The sequence below is a fragment of the Dama dama genome, chromosome 9, assembly GCF_033118175.1.
Source record: "Dama dama isolate Ldn47 chromosome 9, ASM3311817v1, whole genome shotgun sequence".
NCBI lineage: Eukaryota > Metazoa > Chordata > Mammalia > Artiodactyla > Cervidae > Dama > Dama dama.
In genome coordinates, this window is record NC_083689.1 from 18784551 (window position 1) to 18801080 (window position 16530).

Consider the following 16530-nt stretch of genomic DNA (forward strand, 5'->3'; position numbering starts at 1 on the left):
TCAGTATAGTTGCCACAAACCCTATAGAGGGCATTTGCTAGGATCTCATTGTAGTCTTTGACCTAGTCATCCAGCTGCTAGAAAATTTTCCTAAAGATAATACTTGTTGCCCTGTGAAATGGTTTAAATACAAGATTATTCATTGCAGCCTTGTTTGTAGAAGCAAAAAATTTTACTCACAACCCAAGTGAAAAACAACCTGATAAGCAAGAGGTGGACTATCCATACTCTGGGATACTGGGCAACTTTTAAAAAAATGTAGGAATGGAAATTCCCAGTCAGTCCAATGGTTAGGACTCCACGCTTTCACTCTGAGGGCCTGGGTTCAATCTCTGGCCAGGAAACTAAGATCCCCTCCAAATTTTTGCTCAGTTCAGTTCAGTTGCTCAGTCGTGTCCAACTCTGTGACCCCCATGGACTGGAGCACGCCAGGCCTCCCTGTCCGTCACTAACTCCCGGAGTTTACTCAAACTCATGCCCATTGAGTCAGTGATGCCATCCAACCATCTCATCCTCTGTCATCCCCTTCTCCTCCTGCCTTCAGTCTTTCCCAGCATCAGGGTCTTTTCAAATGAGTCAGCTCTTCGCATCAGGTGGCCAAAGTATCGGAGTTTTTTTTCAATGAATAAATTTTAAAAAGAACAAGGAGACTATGTACTGACATGAAATAGCCTCCAAGGTGTTCACAAAAAGTGAAGTGCACTCCCTACAGTAACTAGCAAGCCTGCTTTTGTGAACAAAGGGATATATGTAAATAAGTATGTAATAATATTTGCTTCTCTTTGCATGAAAAAAAAAACCAAACACTAGAAGGACATAAGAATCTGATAAAACATGTTACTAGGAAAGGCTGAACTGGAAAGTGGGTGGATGTGTTGGAAAGTCTGTGGGGGATGAGGTGGGACTGAGTTTCTTCACCTTTTGTTTTTTGAGTTTTTTAATACACTTGGATATGTGGAATATTAAAAATGCAGAAGTATATAAAATACAAAAGTGCAGTTCAATGAATACTCTTGTATTTACAATCTCCAAAGATCACTATTTTGTATTTTTGTTTCATATGGAGATTTTATATATAAGTGCTCAGCTCAGCCGTGTTGAATCTGCTACCAAATTATCTGAGTAATGAAAGATGTCAAGACCAATACAGTATACTAATGCATATATATATGGAATTTAGAAAGATGGTAACGATAACCCTATATGCAAAACAGAAAAAGAGACACAGATGTACAGAACAGACTTTTGGACTCTGTGGGAGAAGGCGAGGGTGGGATGTTTTGAGAGAACAGCATCGAAACATGTATATTATCAAGGGTGAAACAGATCACCAGCCCAAGTTGGATGCATGAGACAAGTGCTCAGGGCTGGTGCACTGGGAAGACCCAGAGGGATCGGGTGGAGAGGGAGGTGGGAGGGGGGATCGGGATGGGGAACACATGTAAATCCATGGCTGATTCATGTCAATGTATGGCAAAAACCGCTACAATATTGTAAAGTAATTAGCCTCCAACTAATAAAAATAAATGGAAAATAATAATAATAAAAAAAGAAAGATGTCAGTAAATGTCTTAAACATCTGAAAAGGCATTCACCTCAGTAGCAATCATGGAATGTAAATAAAAGCCAATGGAGAGACCATTTCACAGGCACCTTATCGCAAAATTGAACAGTTCTATAAACATGGTTGGCAATTTGATCTCTGGTTCTTTGCCTTTTCTAAAACCATCTTGAACATCTGGAAGCTCACGGTTCATGTATTGTTGAAGCCTGGCTTGGAGAATTTTGAGCATTACTTTACTAGCATGTGAGATAAGTGCAATTGTGTGGTAGTTTGAGCATTCTTTGGCATGGCATTTCTTTGGGACTGGAATGAAAACTGACCTTTTCTGGTCCTGTGGCCGCTGCTGAATTTTCCAAATTTGCTGGAATATTGAGTGCAGCACTTTCACAGCATCATCTTTTATGATTTGAAATAGCCCAACTGGAATTCCATCACCTCCACTAGTTTTGTTCATAGTTATGCTTCCTAAGGCCCACCTGACTTCACATTCCAGGATGTCTGGCTCTAGATGAGTGATCAAACCATCGTGATTATCTGAGTCATGAAGATATTTTTTCTACAGTTCTTCTGTGTATTCTTGCCACCTCTTCTTAATATCTTCTGCTTCTGTCATGTCCAAACAATTTCTGTCCTTTATTGAGCCCATCTTTGCATGAAATATTCCCTTGGTATCTCTAGTTTTATTGAAGAGATCTCTAGTCTTTCCCATTCTATTGTTTTCCTCTATTTCTTTGCACTGATCACTGAGGAAGGCTTTCTTATCTCTCCTTGCTATTCTTTGGAACTCTGCATTCAAATGGGTATATCTTTCCTTTTCTCCTTTGCTTTTCACTTCTCTTCTTTTCACAGCTATTTGTAAAGCCTTCTCAGGCAGCCATTTTGCTATTTTGCATTTCTTTTTCTTAGGGATGGTCTTGATTCCTGTCTCCTGTACAATGTCATGAACCTCCGTCCATAGTTCATCAGGCATTCTATCAGATTTAGTCCCTTAAATCTATTTCTCACTTCCACTGTATAATTGTAAGGGATTTGAACTTCCAGATGTTCAAGCTGGTTTGAGAAAAAGCAGAGGAACCAGAGATCAAATTGCCAACATCTGCTGGATCATCGAAAAAGCAAGAGAGTTCCAGAAAAACATCTATTTCTGCTTTATTGACTACGCCAAAGCCTTCGACTGTGTGGATCACAATAAACTGTGGAAAATTCTGAAAAACATGGGAATACCAGACCACCTAACCTGCCTCTTGAGAAACCTGTATGCAGGTCAGGAAGCAACAGTTAGAACTGGACATGGAACAACAGACTGGTTCTAAATAGGGATAGGAGTACGTGAAGGCTGTATATTGTCACCCTGCTTATTTAACTTATATGCAGAGTACATCATGAGAAATGCTGGGCTGGATGAAGCACAAGCCGGAATCAAGATTGCCAGGAGAAATATCAATAACCTCAGATATGCAGATGACACCACCCTTATGGCAGAGTGAAGAGGAACTAAAGAGCCTCTTGACGAAAGTGAAAGAGGAGAGTGAAAAAGTTGGCTTAAAGCTCAACATTCAGAAAACTAAGACCCTGGCATCTGGTCCCATCACTTCATGGCAAATAGATGGGGAAACACTGGCAGATTTTATTTTTTTGGGCTCCAGAATCACTGCAGATGGTGACTGCAGCCATGAAATTAAAAGACGCTTACTCCTTGGAAGGAAAGTTATGACCAACCTAGATAACATTGAAAAGCAGAGACATTAGTTTGCCAACAAAGGTCCGTCTAGTCAAGGCTATGGTTTTTCCAGTGGTCATGTATGGATGTGAGAGTTGGACTATAAAGAAAGCTGAGTGCCGAAGAATTGATGCTTTTGAACTGTGCTGTTGGAGAAGACTCTTGAAAGTCCCTTGGACTGCAAGGAGATCCAACTAGTCCATCCTAAAGGAGATCAGTCCTGGGTGTTCATTGGAAGGCCTGATGCTGAAGCTGAAACTCCAATACTTTGGCCACCTGATGTGAAGAGCTGACTCATTTGAAAAGATCCTGATGCTGGGAAAGATTGAAGGCAGGAGGAGAAGGGGACAACAGATGTAGTATAATATGATTTTATTAGTAGAATAGACAGTAGAATTTCTCCCAGACCTCCATGGTGCTACTTAGTTCTGGAAAAACTATTATAAAACTTATACTGGAGTGAGTTGTTAAGAGTTTTGAAATATTAGACAATTCCATGGGTCAGTGATCCATGACTAGTGGAAAAGGATAATTCAGAAACATCATCAGTCTAGTATGAAAGATTCCAGAAGATTAAAAAAAAAAATTATTAGTATACTGAGATGAAATCAACTCCAAACAAAACAACTGCAGAAATAAAGTACATATTTTCTTTTATCATGCTGTAAAATATGTCTGTAAGTATACATAAGAATGAATACTAAACATCACTTAATATTAAGAGGTTAAAAAACATTAAGAGGTTAGCACTATTACATGGGACAGGCATGGGAAAGATAATTCACAGTATACATTTTATCCATATTTTTTGAATTATGTATTATCTATTTTAAACACTTAAATAAAAAAACTTAAATAAATCTACTTTAAATAAAATGGAATCATAAGTCAAGTTTATTAAATTCTCGGCTCATTGGAAAAGACCCTGATGCTGGGAAAGATTGAGAACAGGAGGAGAAGGGGAGAACAAAGGATGAGATGGTTGGATGGGGAAGGAAGTAGATTCCATGTAACACAACTAAGAATTTGCATGCCATAACTTAGGCTCCTGCATGCTGCAACAAAGACTGAAGACCCTGCATGCTGCAACTAAGTCACAGTGTAGCCAAATAAATAGATCAATGTTTGAAAAAAAAAAAAGTGGGCATTGTCAATGTACTGCTGCTGCTGCTGCTAAGTCGAGTCAGTCGTGTCCGACTCTGTGCGACCCCATAGACGGCAGCCCACCAGGCTCCCCCGTCCCTGGGATTCTCCAGGCAAGAACACTGGAGTGGGTTGCCATTTCCTTCTCCAATGCGTGAAAGGAAAAGTGAAAGTGAAGTCACTCAGTCGTGTCTGACTCTCAGCAATCCCACGGACTGCAGCCTACCAGGCTCCTCCATCCATGGGATTTTCCAGGTGAGAGTACTGGAGTGGGTTGCCTTTGGTACAGAAGTCCTTAAACGCATTATATGACTTACAGGCTATGTGATATACACTCATGGGTGATGGAAGGTTCTTTTTAAATTTTTTTTTGCTTATCTAGCTGTGGGTTCTTAGTAGCAGCAGGTGGGATCTTTTTAATTGAGGCTTGCTGGTTCTAGTTCCCTGACCAGGGATGGAACCCACGCCTCCTGCATTGGGAGCCTGGAAGTCTTAACCACTGGACCACCGCAGAAGTCCCTGGAAGGTTCTTAAGATTGGGGAAGTCATCCCTGGGGGCTCAGTGGTAAAGAATCTTCCTGTTAATGCAGGAGATACCGGTTTGATCCCTGATCCAGGAGGATCCCACATGCCACGGAGCAAAAAAGCCCATGGGCCACAACTATTGAGCCTGTGCCCTAGAGCCCTAAAGCTGCAACTACTAAAGTTTGTGCACCCTAGAGCCTGTGCTCTGCAAGAGAAGCCACCCCCATGAGAAGCCAGCACACCACAACTAGAGAGTGGCCTGAGCAGCAGTGAAAACCCAGGGCAGCCATAAATAAATAAAATTATTTTTTAAAAAGATTGGGGGATTTCCCTGGTGGTACACTGGATAAGAACCTGCCAACGCAGGGGACACGGGCTCAATCCAAAGTCCAGGAAGATTCCACATGCCGCGGAACAACTATGCCCATGTGCCACAATTACTGAAGCCCAAGCACCTAGAGCCCCGTGCTCTACAACAAGAAAAGCCACCAAATAAGAAGCCTGAGCACCAGAATGAAGGGCAGCCCCTGCTTGTTGAAACTAGAGAAAGCCCGAGCACAGCAATGAAAACCCGGTGCAGCCACAAATAAAAATTAGAAATTATTTAAAAAAGATTGGGAAGGTCAAGAGGAATGGGGCAGTGAGAATATAACCCAGTCATGGGTATATCAGATGAATGTTGCTGACAATAGCGATAGCAAATGCAAAGGCCCTAAGGTGGGCTTTATTGGTGGATGTTTTCCAGACGTAGCCTAAGTGAGGACTCCACCACACTGCGAAACCCGAAGCATTAACCCAAGGCTTCTAGATCAGCGTCTTGCTGAGGTGAGTCCAGTTTAGGCCAGTGGTCCTGAAAGGAAGCCTTCTAGGGCAAACGCGCCCTCTGCTGGCAAGAATAGATATCAGCTCCATTTCCAATCCTAAGATTAATAAAATATATATGAGAGTTGGATAGGACTGAGCCACAAACACTTATTGGACTTCCCTGGCTCAGCCAGTAAACAACCTGCTTGCAACGCAGGAGACCCAGGTTTGATTCCTGGGTTGGGGAGATTCACTGGAAAAAGGAATGGCTGCCCACTCCAGTATTCTTGCCTGGAGAATTCCATGGACAGAGGAACCTGGTGGGCCACAGTCCACGGGAGATCGCAGAGTTGGACAGCACTGAACGACTAACACTTTCACTTTCACACTGCTGTTATTATTAGTGAAACACAGCCAGTGCTTAATAAATTCGTGACCCATCCTCTCTCACCCCTGTGCGACATGGAGGCTGGCACTAGTGGGGAATGTATCTATAAATCTAAGCTGAATGAATGGTCGAACAGTCTCCCCTTCTGTAAATCTGTCTTCTTTCATTGCATAAACTGATGCTTATTGAGTATGTACTACGTGCTATGTCCTGTTCTAAGCCCTTGGAGCAAGGCAATAATCAAGACAGACAAAACAGAGAATCCCCTGGTTGTCCAGTGGTTAGGACTCTGCCCAGGATTGAGTCCTGGTTGGGGAACTAGGATCCCGCAAACTGTGAGGCGCGACCAGAAAAAGACAAAAGACTACGTTAAGGCACGGTGTAAAAATCTATAAACTTAGATTTTGTCATTCAACATTCAAGACATCCTTATGTCTAGGTAATAGAATTCGTGCCATTTGGTGAAGGATACAATCAGACCGTAGAGAGGCTCTGACCGCGAGAAAGTGGCAGGAATGGGCCTCCAAGCCAAGAAAATTTTAACACTTTGCGGCAGTGCGCCGCCTGTGGGAACAAACTGGGTATCCAGCGGAGAGAAGCGGGACGGCGTCCGTTTCCATGGTTCATCTGACGCTGTCCCCAAGCTTCCGCCCTCATCGCGCGTCACGTGACCTCAGCCAACATGGCGCCGCCCAGGATGTTCCACTGCTCACGTGGTTAAGGCAGGCAAGATGGCGGCAGCCGCCAGCCAGACTTCCCTGGAGTCGGCCCCGCGGATCATGCGATTGGTGGCCGAGTGTAGCCGCTCCAGGGCCCGAGCCGGGGAGCTGCGGCTGCCACACGGACCGGTGGCTACTCCGGTGTTCATGCCAGTGGGCACGCAGGCCACTATGAAGGGCATCACGGCCGAGCAACTGGACGCGCTGGGCTGCCGCATCTGCCTGGGCAACACCTACCATCTGGGTCTGAGGCCGGTGGGTGGGCTACGCCCCAGCGGGGCTGCGGCGGCAGAGCGTGGAGGAGTCCAGGAGATTCCCTAGACCTGAGCACGCCTCCCAAAGTCTATCGACAAACGCGTATCGAGGGTCCCGGGTGGCCCAGGCCTTGTGCTGGGCGTGAGGGACCAGCGAGGATGGAAGCTGGCCAAACTTGCCGCCCCTAACATTTGAACCCAGGGTTGCACTCACCCCTAATCTGACCCTTTCTTCCGCCAAACCAGGGCCCAGAGCTGATCCAGAAGGCCCAAGGTCTCCACGGCTTTATGAATTGGCCCCACAATCTGCTGACGGTAAGGTGGGGTCGAGGCTGGGGTTCGACGGCATTCCTTGAGGGTAGATATTCCCCATCCAGTACCTGACAGCCCTGCGGTGGGATCTCCCTCAGGACAGCGGCGGCTTCCAGATGGTGTCCCTGGTGTCTCTGTCCGAAGTGACGGAGGAGGGCGTCCGCTTCCGTTCCCCTTATGACGGTGATGAGACCCTTCTGAGCCCAGAGAGGTCCGTGGAGATCCAGAACGCGCTAGGTGAGTGGATCCTGGGGAGTCTCTCCTTCCCCTGGTGGAGGTGAAATGGGCCTGCCCCTTTGGTGATGCTGGCTTTGGGCAAGTCGCTCACCCTCAGTTTAATCATCCTGAATGGGGATCGTTTACAAAGATAATGATGTAATTTCGGTAACTCTCTTACCACAGTGCCTGGCTTATAGTAGCTTTTAGTGTTACCTTTATTGCGGTTGTTTCTCTTTGTTATTGTTGTTCACTTGCTCAGTCGTTTGCAACTGTGCAACCTCATGGACTGCAACACACCAGACTTCCTTCTCCTTCACTATCTCCCAGAGTTTGCTCAAACTCAAGTCCACTGAGTTGATGCCATCCAACAGTCTCATCCTCTGTCACTCCTTTTCCTCCTGCCCTCCACCTTTCCCAGCATAAGGGTTTTTTCCAGTGAGTCAACTCTTCCCATCAGGTGGCCAAAGTATTGGAGCTTCAGCTTCAGCATTGGTCCTTCCAGTGAACAACATTCAGGGTTGATTTCCTTTAGGATTGAGTGATTTGATCTCCTTGCAGTCTGAGGGACTCTCAAGAGTCTTCTCCAGCACCACAGTTTGAAGGCATCAATTCTTCGGCACTCAGCCTTCTTTATGATCCAACTCACAACATCCATACTTGACTACTGGAAAAACCATAGCTTTGACTATGTGGGACTTTGTCGGTTGTTTCTCTCAGATAGTAAATGAGCTGGGCAAAGATATGTTGAAATAATGGGGGTGACAAGGAGTGTATCTGGGAGGCTTTAGACCCCTACCATTGCCATCAATAACCTACATTTTTTGATATAGACAATTAACATTTCTCAATCTAAAGTGCTATGAAAACAGTTTCAAAACATTCCATCTTCCAAGCAGATTGATGCTTTTAGACCCCCCTCTATCCAGATATTCCATGGTTTCTGCTCATAGCTATGGGCCTGGGTTCTGGTACCATACTATCTATGGAACTTGCAGTCCAAAAAGGAGACAAGGAATGATGAAAATGTCTTTTTTTTTTTTAATGTCTTAATTAGAAAGACAGAGGGCCTTTCAGTCTTTGTTTGGGCATATGCGATCTTTTTTTTTTTTTTTTTTCAGTTGTGACATCCGTAATATTTAGTTATGGCAGGTGAACTCTTAGTTGCAGCATGTGGGATCTAGTTCCCTGATCAGGGATGAAACTCTGGCCCCCTGTATTAGGAGCATGGTGTCCTAGCCACTGGGCCACCAAGGGAAGTCCCTCTTTCTTCATTTATTAGCCAGATTACTTCTGTAAAGAGAAAAGTTTCTCACCTACTCCTGGGAGACCACATATGAATAATTTCAGTCATGTAGGAAGAGTAGGATTCATTCTTTCCCCTCTTACTAGTTTTCATGGGTTGATTACTTAGCATCCTCTCTTGATGACAAACTAATGTTTAGTTTTTCAGGATTGCCCTGAACTCATGCTTTTAAATGTATTTGATACATTTCACTGCACTGCAGTTAAAATCCTTGTTGCTTCTCTCATCGCCCCATCTTTGGCTAGCATGGTTCACTGTGCTTTTTTCCTATAGTGACACATTGTAGCAGTATTTCTTTGAGCTTTTCTGATCTATAAATCCACAGTTTCTAATCTGAAATTCTTGGGGCCAGATAGGTATCAGAATTCCTACATTTTAGAGAGATAATAGAGGGTATATACCATTCATTACATAGTACCTCAGTGAGGCCTGGGGCAGTACCCTGTGGTACATTACACTTCATTTTTTTTTCTAATTAAAAAATTGTAATAAAATGCACATAACATAAATTTACCATCTTTACCCTTCAGTGTCCAGTTCATTGGTGTTAAGTACATTCACCTTGTTGTCTAACCATCCCCACCATCCATCTTCAGAACTTTTTCATCTTCCCACAGTGAAACTCTTGTCCCCATGGAATACTCACTCCCCATTCTCCTTCCTCCAGTCCCTGGTACCTACCATTCCACTATATGAATTTGACTCCTCTAGGAGCCTTGTATAAATGGAAATATACAGTATTTGTCTTTTTGTGATTGGCTTATTTCACTTGGCATGATGTCCTCAAGGTTCATCCATATTACATCGTGTGGCAGAATTTCCCTTTTAGGGCTCCGTAATATTCCATGGGAGTGTCTCTGTGCCATTTTGTTCATCTCTTCAACTGTTGATGGACACTTGGGTTGCTTTCAGCTTTTAACTCTGGTGAATATTGCTATTGTGAACCTGGCTGTGCAAATATTTCTGAGACCCTGCTTTCAGTCCTTTTGGGTATATACCCAGGAGTGGAATTGCTGGATCATATGGTATATACGCTTTACATTTATTGCATTAACGCTTACGAATCTTCATGGTAAATTGGGTTGTTTAAAAGATGACAACTAAAAAAAAAAAAAATTACAAAAAAAAAAAGATGACAACTGTGTCAAGTTTTGCTACCACATGGGTATCCCATTAGCACAAGAAAAATCCTTTGATTTTTGAGACGTTTCTGGGTTTTGGAATTGTGGGAAAGAACCTTAATTTGACCCCTATTGAAGGACGCTTAGACTCCCGACACACTAGGAGGAATTACTTGGTACACACATCGTTTTATTCTTTTTTTTTTTTTTTCTGTAATTTATTTTCTTTATTTTTGGCTATGTTGGGTCTTCGTTGCTGCAAAGGCTTTTCTCTAGTTATTGGGAGCAGAGGGCCCTACCTAATTGCGGTTCACTAGCTTCTCATTGCAGTGGCTTCTTTTGTTGCGGACAGTGGCCTCCAGAGTGCAGGCTTCAGTAGTTGCAGCACATGGGAGCAGCAGTTGCGACTTTCTGGCTCTGAAAGCCAGAAGCACAGGCTCAGTAGTTGTGGTACATGGGCTTAGTTGCTCCCCAGCATGTAGAATCTTCCCAGACCAGGGATCGAACTTCTATCTCCTGCATTGGTAGGTGGATTCTTTACCACTGAGCCACCTGGGAAGCTTCTTGTTTTGTTCTTAAAGGATAAATTTGCAGAGGTGGGAATTTTTTTTTTTGTTTTTTGTTTTTGGCCACACCGTGGGGCTTGTGAGATCTAAATTCCCCGACCAGGAATCAAAACCTGAGGCCATGGCAGTGAAAGCACGGAGTTCTAACCCTGGACCACCAGGGAATTCCCCAGTTGGGATTTTATTCTGTAGCCAGGGCAGGGTTTTAGTTGACAGGTGGCAAAATCAGATGTGGATTTTGTTTTTAAAATTTTATTTATTTGGCTACGTCAAGTCTTAGTTTTAGCAGGCACAGTCTTTGTTGCATCATGTGGGACTTTGCATTGTGGTTCACTAAGTCTCTAGTTGTGGAGCATGGGCTTAGTTGCCCCAAGGCATATGGGATCTTAGTTCCCTGACCAGGGATCAAACCCTCATTCCCTGCTTTGCAAGGCCGATTCTTAACAACTGGACCACCAGGGAAGTTCCCAGGTGTGCATTTGTTTTTTTTAACATTTTTGTTTATTTTATTTTTGGCTGCACTGGGTCTTCATCACTGGGCAGGTTTTTCATCCGTGAGCTGGCTTTTCACCACAGTGGCTTCTCTTGTTGTGGAGCACGGGCTCTGGGGTTCTTAGGCTCCAGGGCAAGGGCTCAGCAGTTGTGACACATGGGCTTACTTGCTCCGTGGCATGTGTGGTCTTCCCGGACCAGGGATTGAACCCATGTCTCCTGCATTGGCTTGGCAGGCGGATTCTTCAGCACTTAGCCATCAAGGAAGCACCCCCCGTACCCCCCGCCCCAGATGTGCATTTCTTTGGCTGCTATATAAACAGATTGGGGTGGTTAAGTGGGAGTCAGCAAGACCTGGAGAGGGACTTGTGGGGTCCTGCTCGTCCTCAGCATGGGGGCTTTCCCAGTAACTGTGGTCCTATCTCTCCAGGCTCAGACATCATTATGCAGCTGGATGATGTGGTCAGCAGTACTGTGACGGGGCCCCGTGTGGAAGAGGCCATGTACAGGTATGTGTGTGTACAGGGGGTGTATGTGTGTGTGTGTGTGGAGGGGGAGGGCCTCCTGGTCCTGCAGCCTATTCTCCCTGCCCCTCACCAGGTCTCTAGGGTTCACGACCAGGGTCCTCTTGCAGATCAATCCGTTGGCTGGACCGTTGCATAGCAGCCCATCGGCGGCCGGACAAGCAGAACCTCTTTGCCATCATCCAGGGGGGGCTGGACGCGGATCTCCGAGCCACTTGCCTTGAAGGTAAAGCCATGTGCCAACAGGACCAGGGCTTTCCTATCACAGAGAGCCCCACATGGGCCTGGCATGCTTAGAGAGTGTTGTTTTTATTTTCGTTTTAATTTTGATCGCACCCTGGGACTTGTGGGATCTTAGTTCCCTGACCAGGGATCAAACCCTGGTCTTTGGCAATGAGAGCTCAGAGTCCTAACCACTGGACTGCCAGGAAATTCCCGAGAGTGGTTGTTACTAGGCGAAAGAGCATTCTAGGTGCAAGGAATGGCTGAAGCAAAGGCCTGAACATCATGGAATAGAGAGTGTTAGGAGAATAATAATCATTTAAAAAAAATAATAATCATTTCAATAGCTATCAATCTCCCAGGTGGCACAGTGGTGAAGAACTCACCTGCTAATGCAGGAGACATGAGAGACACAGATTCAATCCCTGCATTGGGAGGATCCCCTGGAGGAGTCCATGGCAACCCACTCCAGTATTCTTTTCTGGAGAATCCCATGGACAGAGAAGCCTGGTGGGCTACAGTCCATAGGGTCGCACAGATTCAGACATGACTGAAGCGACTTAGCACACAGAACACATCAGTTTCCAGGTGTTCACCAGGCGTTCTGCCAAATGCTCTTCATGGATTATTCGGTGGAGTTTTCATAAAGATCCTGTAATGTGGGAACTTGCAGATTCCCAAGGTTACAGAAGGAGAGACTGAGGTACAGAGCTGTTAAGTTCCCGTACTCTCAGCCACACAGCTTGGATGTTTCAGAGCTGGGGTTTGTGCCCAGACTTGGGGCTCTGCAACCTACAGCATAAACTCATACATTGTGCTGCTCTGGCCCTGGGCAGTAGGTCAGGGGCAAAGGGTTGGGCCCGAGGCACTGTGCTGACAGTAGGGGGCCTGGGACACCACACTGAGGTGCTGGGGAGCCGTGGAGGGCTGTTGAGTGGGAGAAAAACCCCTGTGGGGTGGGAAGCATAAGGTCCAAGAGGAAGCTGGAGTAGTTGCCAGGGGGGCGGGGTGGGCGACAGAGGGCTTGACTAAGGCTGTGGCCATGGAGACGAAGGGGAGGCAGAGATGGGGGCCAGAGGCAGTGAGGTGTCATAGGCAGGACTCTACATTCCGGAGTCCACGGAACTGGATCCAACCCCTTGATCTGTTGCCTCATGGCTATGTACCCTTGGCTAGTGGCTTGACCTCTCTGAGCCTCACTTTCTTCCTCTGTAAAAATGGAAACCCATTCCCAATGGCAAGGGGTCAAAGTGAGGAATAAAGAGGAAATTTTGTTCAAGGTGTCCCGCCTGTACCTGGCATCACTGTGTACTCTTATGAAGATTGTATGTTGTTGTTTTTTTTAATTTAATTTTTTGGCTGCGCCATGTGGTATGTGGGATCTTAGTTCCCCAACCAGGGATCAAACCTGTGCTCCCTGCATAGGAAGCACAGAGTCTTAACCACTGGACCTCCAAGGAAGTCCCAGTTTGCCCACCTCTCATATCCAAAACCTGCAGGGATTTGCAGTTCATTTGGTGGCAAGACCAGACCTCTTGACCCCAGTTATTAGGAGTCTGTACACATTTTGCTGTCGAAACATTACAGCATTTGATGAAAGGCAGTTATTCCTCATGTAGGATGTGCACGGTTGTAAAATCTGGAAAATTCTGAAACATATCTGGCTTCATCTTGGGTTTTGGCTGGGGCAGCGTGGGCCCTGCGCCTCTCCTGAGGAGAGACAGATGTCGCAGGCATTCTGTAGACAGTAGCTGACATCACCAGCAGCCCCAGGACACACAGACACATACACACACCCCCACTCTTTCCTGGGGGTGAAGAGGAGGAGGCTGAGGCCTGATCACCCCTGCTTCTTTCTGCCTGATCACCCCTGCTTCTTTCTGTCTGATCACCCCTGCCCTTGCTCCTCCACCTCCAGAGATGACCAAGCGAGATGTGCCAGGCTTCGCCATTGGGGGCCTGAGCGGGGGCGAGAGCAAGGGCGAGTTCTGGAGGATGGTGGCGCTGAGCACGTCGCGGCTGCCTAAGGACAAGCCCCGCTACCTGATGGGCGTCGGGTACGTGGAGGAGAGGGGAGATGCCGCCCCCCCACCCGCCTGTGGGGAGTGGATTCCTGGGAACCCCTGCCCCGGGGTGTCGGGGACCGGGGAAGGACACAGCCCTGTCTGGGAGGGAACTTCGCCCTCTGCTGGGGGTGAGGGTGCCCATGTTGGGAGGGGGGCCCTGGGTGTGTGATCAGGGCTTGAGGTTCTCTGCTACCCACCCCACCCCCCAGCTATGCCACCGATCTGGTGGTCTGCGTGGCTCTCGGATGCGATATGTTTGACTGTGTCTTCCCTACACGGACAGCGGTGAGGCCCGGGGCAGAGGCAGAAATGGGGAGGGATTCGGGGGCGGGGCGGAGGTAGAGGTGAGGCCAGGCAGAGGCAAACCTGATTGACCCCCCTCCCCCTCTCCCTCCCGCCCCTGCCCCCAGCGCTTCGGTTCTGCCCTAGTGCCCACGGGGAACCTGCAACTGAAGAAGAAGCAGTATGAGAAGGACTTCCGCCCCATAGACCCAGAGTGTGACTGTCCCACCTGCCAGAAGTAGGAGAGGATGGAGGATGGAGCCGGGGGGGCGGGGGGGGGGGGGGACAGGGGCAGGGGCAGGCGTAGGGGCGGGGCGGGGCGGGGGTGGGTAGGACCTGGCCCCACTGAGCGCCCCCTGCCGGCCACCTCCTGTCCGCAGGCACAGCCGGGCCTTCCTGCACTCCCTGCTCCATAGTGACAACACCGCGGCCCTGCATCACCTCACTGTTCACAACATCGCCTATCAGGTGGGCCTGTGGCTGGGAGGAGCAAGACCAGGGGCATTGGGTCGGGGCGGGCGGTCTCCTGGTGGCTGGTGGCTGATGGCTGACCTGCCTCCCGCCTTGCTCCCACCCTGCAGCTGCGGCTGATGAGCGCTGTGCGAGCCAGCATTGTGGAGAAACGTTTTCCGGACTTCGTGAGGGACTTCATGAGCACTATGTATGGGGACCCCACCCTCTGTCCCACCTGGGCCACTGAAGCCCTGGCCTCTGTGGGGATCACACTGGGTTGACCCTGCTTGGGGGTAGGGAGGGGAAAGGAGGGGATGGAATATATTGAAGGACTTTTCCTTTTTTTTTTTTTAAATTATAACATAGAATATGTCTGTGTCTTCTTGGGGAAGTGGCCTGTCTAAGTCTCCTTTCTGGTCTGAGTGTCACTGGGGCCCATCAACTAAAAAAAAAGATGCAAAAGGTGAGAGTTGCGAGTTAACCTTTCTTTGGGTCAAAATGAGGACTGCAGCCCAGGAGACAGAACCTCAGATAGCGCTGAGAGACTGCTCCAAAGAGGCAGTGTAGGGGGAGGTCAGTATATATGATTTTGGTGAAGGAGGAGTTCAAGGCATTCAGGCACTGATTTTACAAAAGGTTTTCTGCAAAATGAGGAGCTGATGTCACCATGAAGGGATTTAGTGCTTTTCCAGATCTGAAGAGGTGCAAGGATTGGCATCATGAAATCAGTTCCTGAAAATATCTGACTAGCCAAAGACCTGTTCCGTGTTTCCCTGGAGCACAGAGTGCCTCCTTCTCTGCCCTGAAGGGAGTTCAGGGCAGGTCAAAGGTCAGCAGCTGCAACAGCACAGGATCAGTCTCCACAGAGGCAGATGGCAGATGTCCTTGGCAAGTGACAGTTACAGGGCCCCATCATGGTAACAGATTCGACCATACTTGGGGAGGCACTTCATGACCATTTCGTCCCACGCTACTAGGAATGCTCTCTGGAGAAGATTTTATTGATAAGCCACTCAGTGTGCTATTACTGGACTAGGTCCTAATAGTCAAAGATCTCTGTACAGCTGTCTTCTAGTTATGGTCCAGGAACATATTCCTTCTTACTGCATCTTCCCATAACTAGAGTTACACTATTCTAATAGTTGATCGTGTACAGAACTATATGTTTCATCAACTGCTGCAAGTCATCTGGTCATCATTATTTTCATTGGAGGCTTAGTTACATAGTTGATCATTGTAAGAAACAACAATTTTGTAAAACTGGCGGATACAAATAACAGAGCCGGAAGCATTGGGCTTCCTTGGTGGCTCAGTGGGTAAAGAATCCGCCTGCAATGTGGGAAACCTGGGATTGATCCCTGGGTTGGGAAGATCCCCTTCTGGAGGGCATGGCAAGCCACTCCAGTATTCTTGCTGGAGAATTCCATGGACAGAGGAGCCTGGCAGGCTGCAGTCCATGGGGTCACAAAGAGTCACGACTGAGCTACTAAGCATAGCTAGCAGTATTATCAAAGTCATGAGAGAATTAAGGGCCTGACTTCCTGCACACCCTGAACTTCTGTTAGGTGCAACCCAGATATTCTTGGGCTTTCCCAGTGGCTCAGCGGGTAAAGAATACACCTGCAATGCAAGAGACAGAAGAGACCCAGGTTCGATCCCTGGGTCAGGAAGATCCCCTGGAGAAGGAAATGGCAAGGCACTCCAGTATTTTTGCCTGAAAAATCCCACGGACAGAAGAGTGGTGGTTTATATCCATGGAGTCGCAGAGTCAGACACAACTGAGCAACGAAGCACAGTATATTCTTAGGTCATTTTACTTAGTCTGTTCTGTACCCGTCTATTATTTCTAGGTA

The 16530-nt window shown here is 47.0% G+C and overlaps 1 protein-coding gene across 1 annotated transcript; it reads left to right on the forward strand.

The window, feature by feature from the left end:
- The first annotated feature begins 6809 nt into the window (after positions 1-6809).
- QTRT1 (queuine tRNA-ribosyltransferase catalytic subunit 1) lies at positions 6810-15144 on the forward strand. Its single transcript, XM_061150318.1, has 10 exons — positions 6810-7118; positions 7364-7432; positions 7528-7666; positions 11561-11639; positions 11765-11880; positions 13795-13933; positions 14152-14227; positions 14353-14462; positions 14605-14692; positions 14806-15144. The coding sequence occupies exons 1-10, from the start codon at positions 6876-6878 to the stop codon at positions 14956-14958; spliced, it is 1212 nt and encodes a 403-aa protein (XP_061006301.1). The 5' UTR covers positions 6810-6875; the 3' UTR covers positions 14959-15144.
- The last annotated feature ends 1386 nt before the right edge of the window (positions 15145-16530 follow it).

What these genes read in the sequence shown, in the direction of transcription:
- QTRT1 (XM_061150318.1), top strand. Translation starts at nt 6,876, where the DNA reads ATGGCGGCAGCCGCCAGCCAGACTTCCCTGGAGTCGGCCCCGCGGATC. An exon ending in ACCATCTGGGTCTGAGGCCG is followed by an intron (nt 7,119 to 7,363) that starts GTGGGTGGGCTA and finishes CCGCCAAACCAG; the next exon opens with GGCCCAGAGCTGATCCAGAA. An exon ending in GTGGAAGAGGCCATGTACAG is followed by an intron (nt 11,640 to 11,764) that starts GTATGTGTGTGT and finishes GTCCTCTTGCAG; the next exon opens with ATCAATCCGTTGGCTGGACC.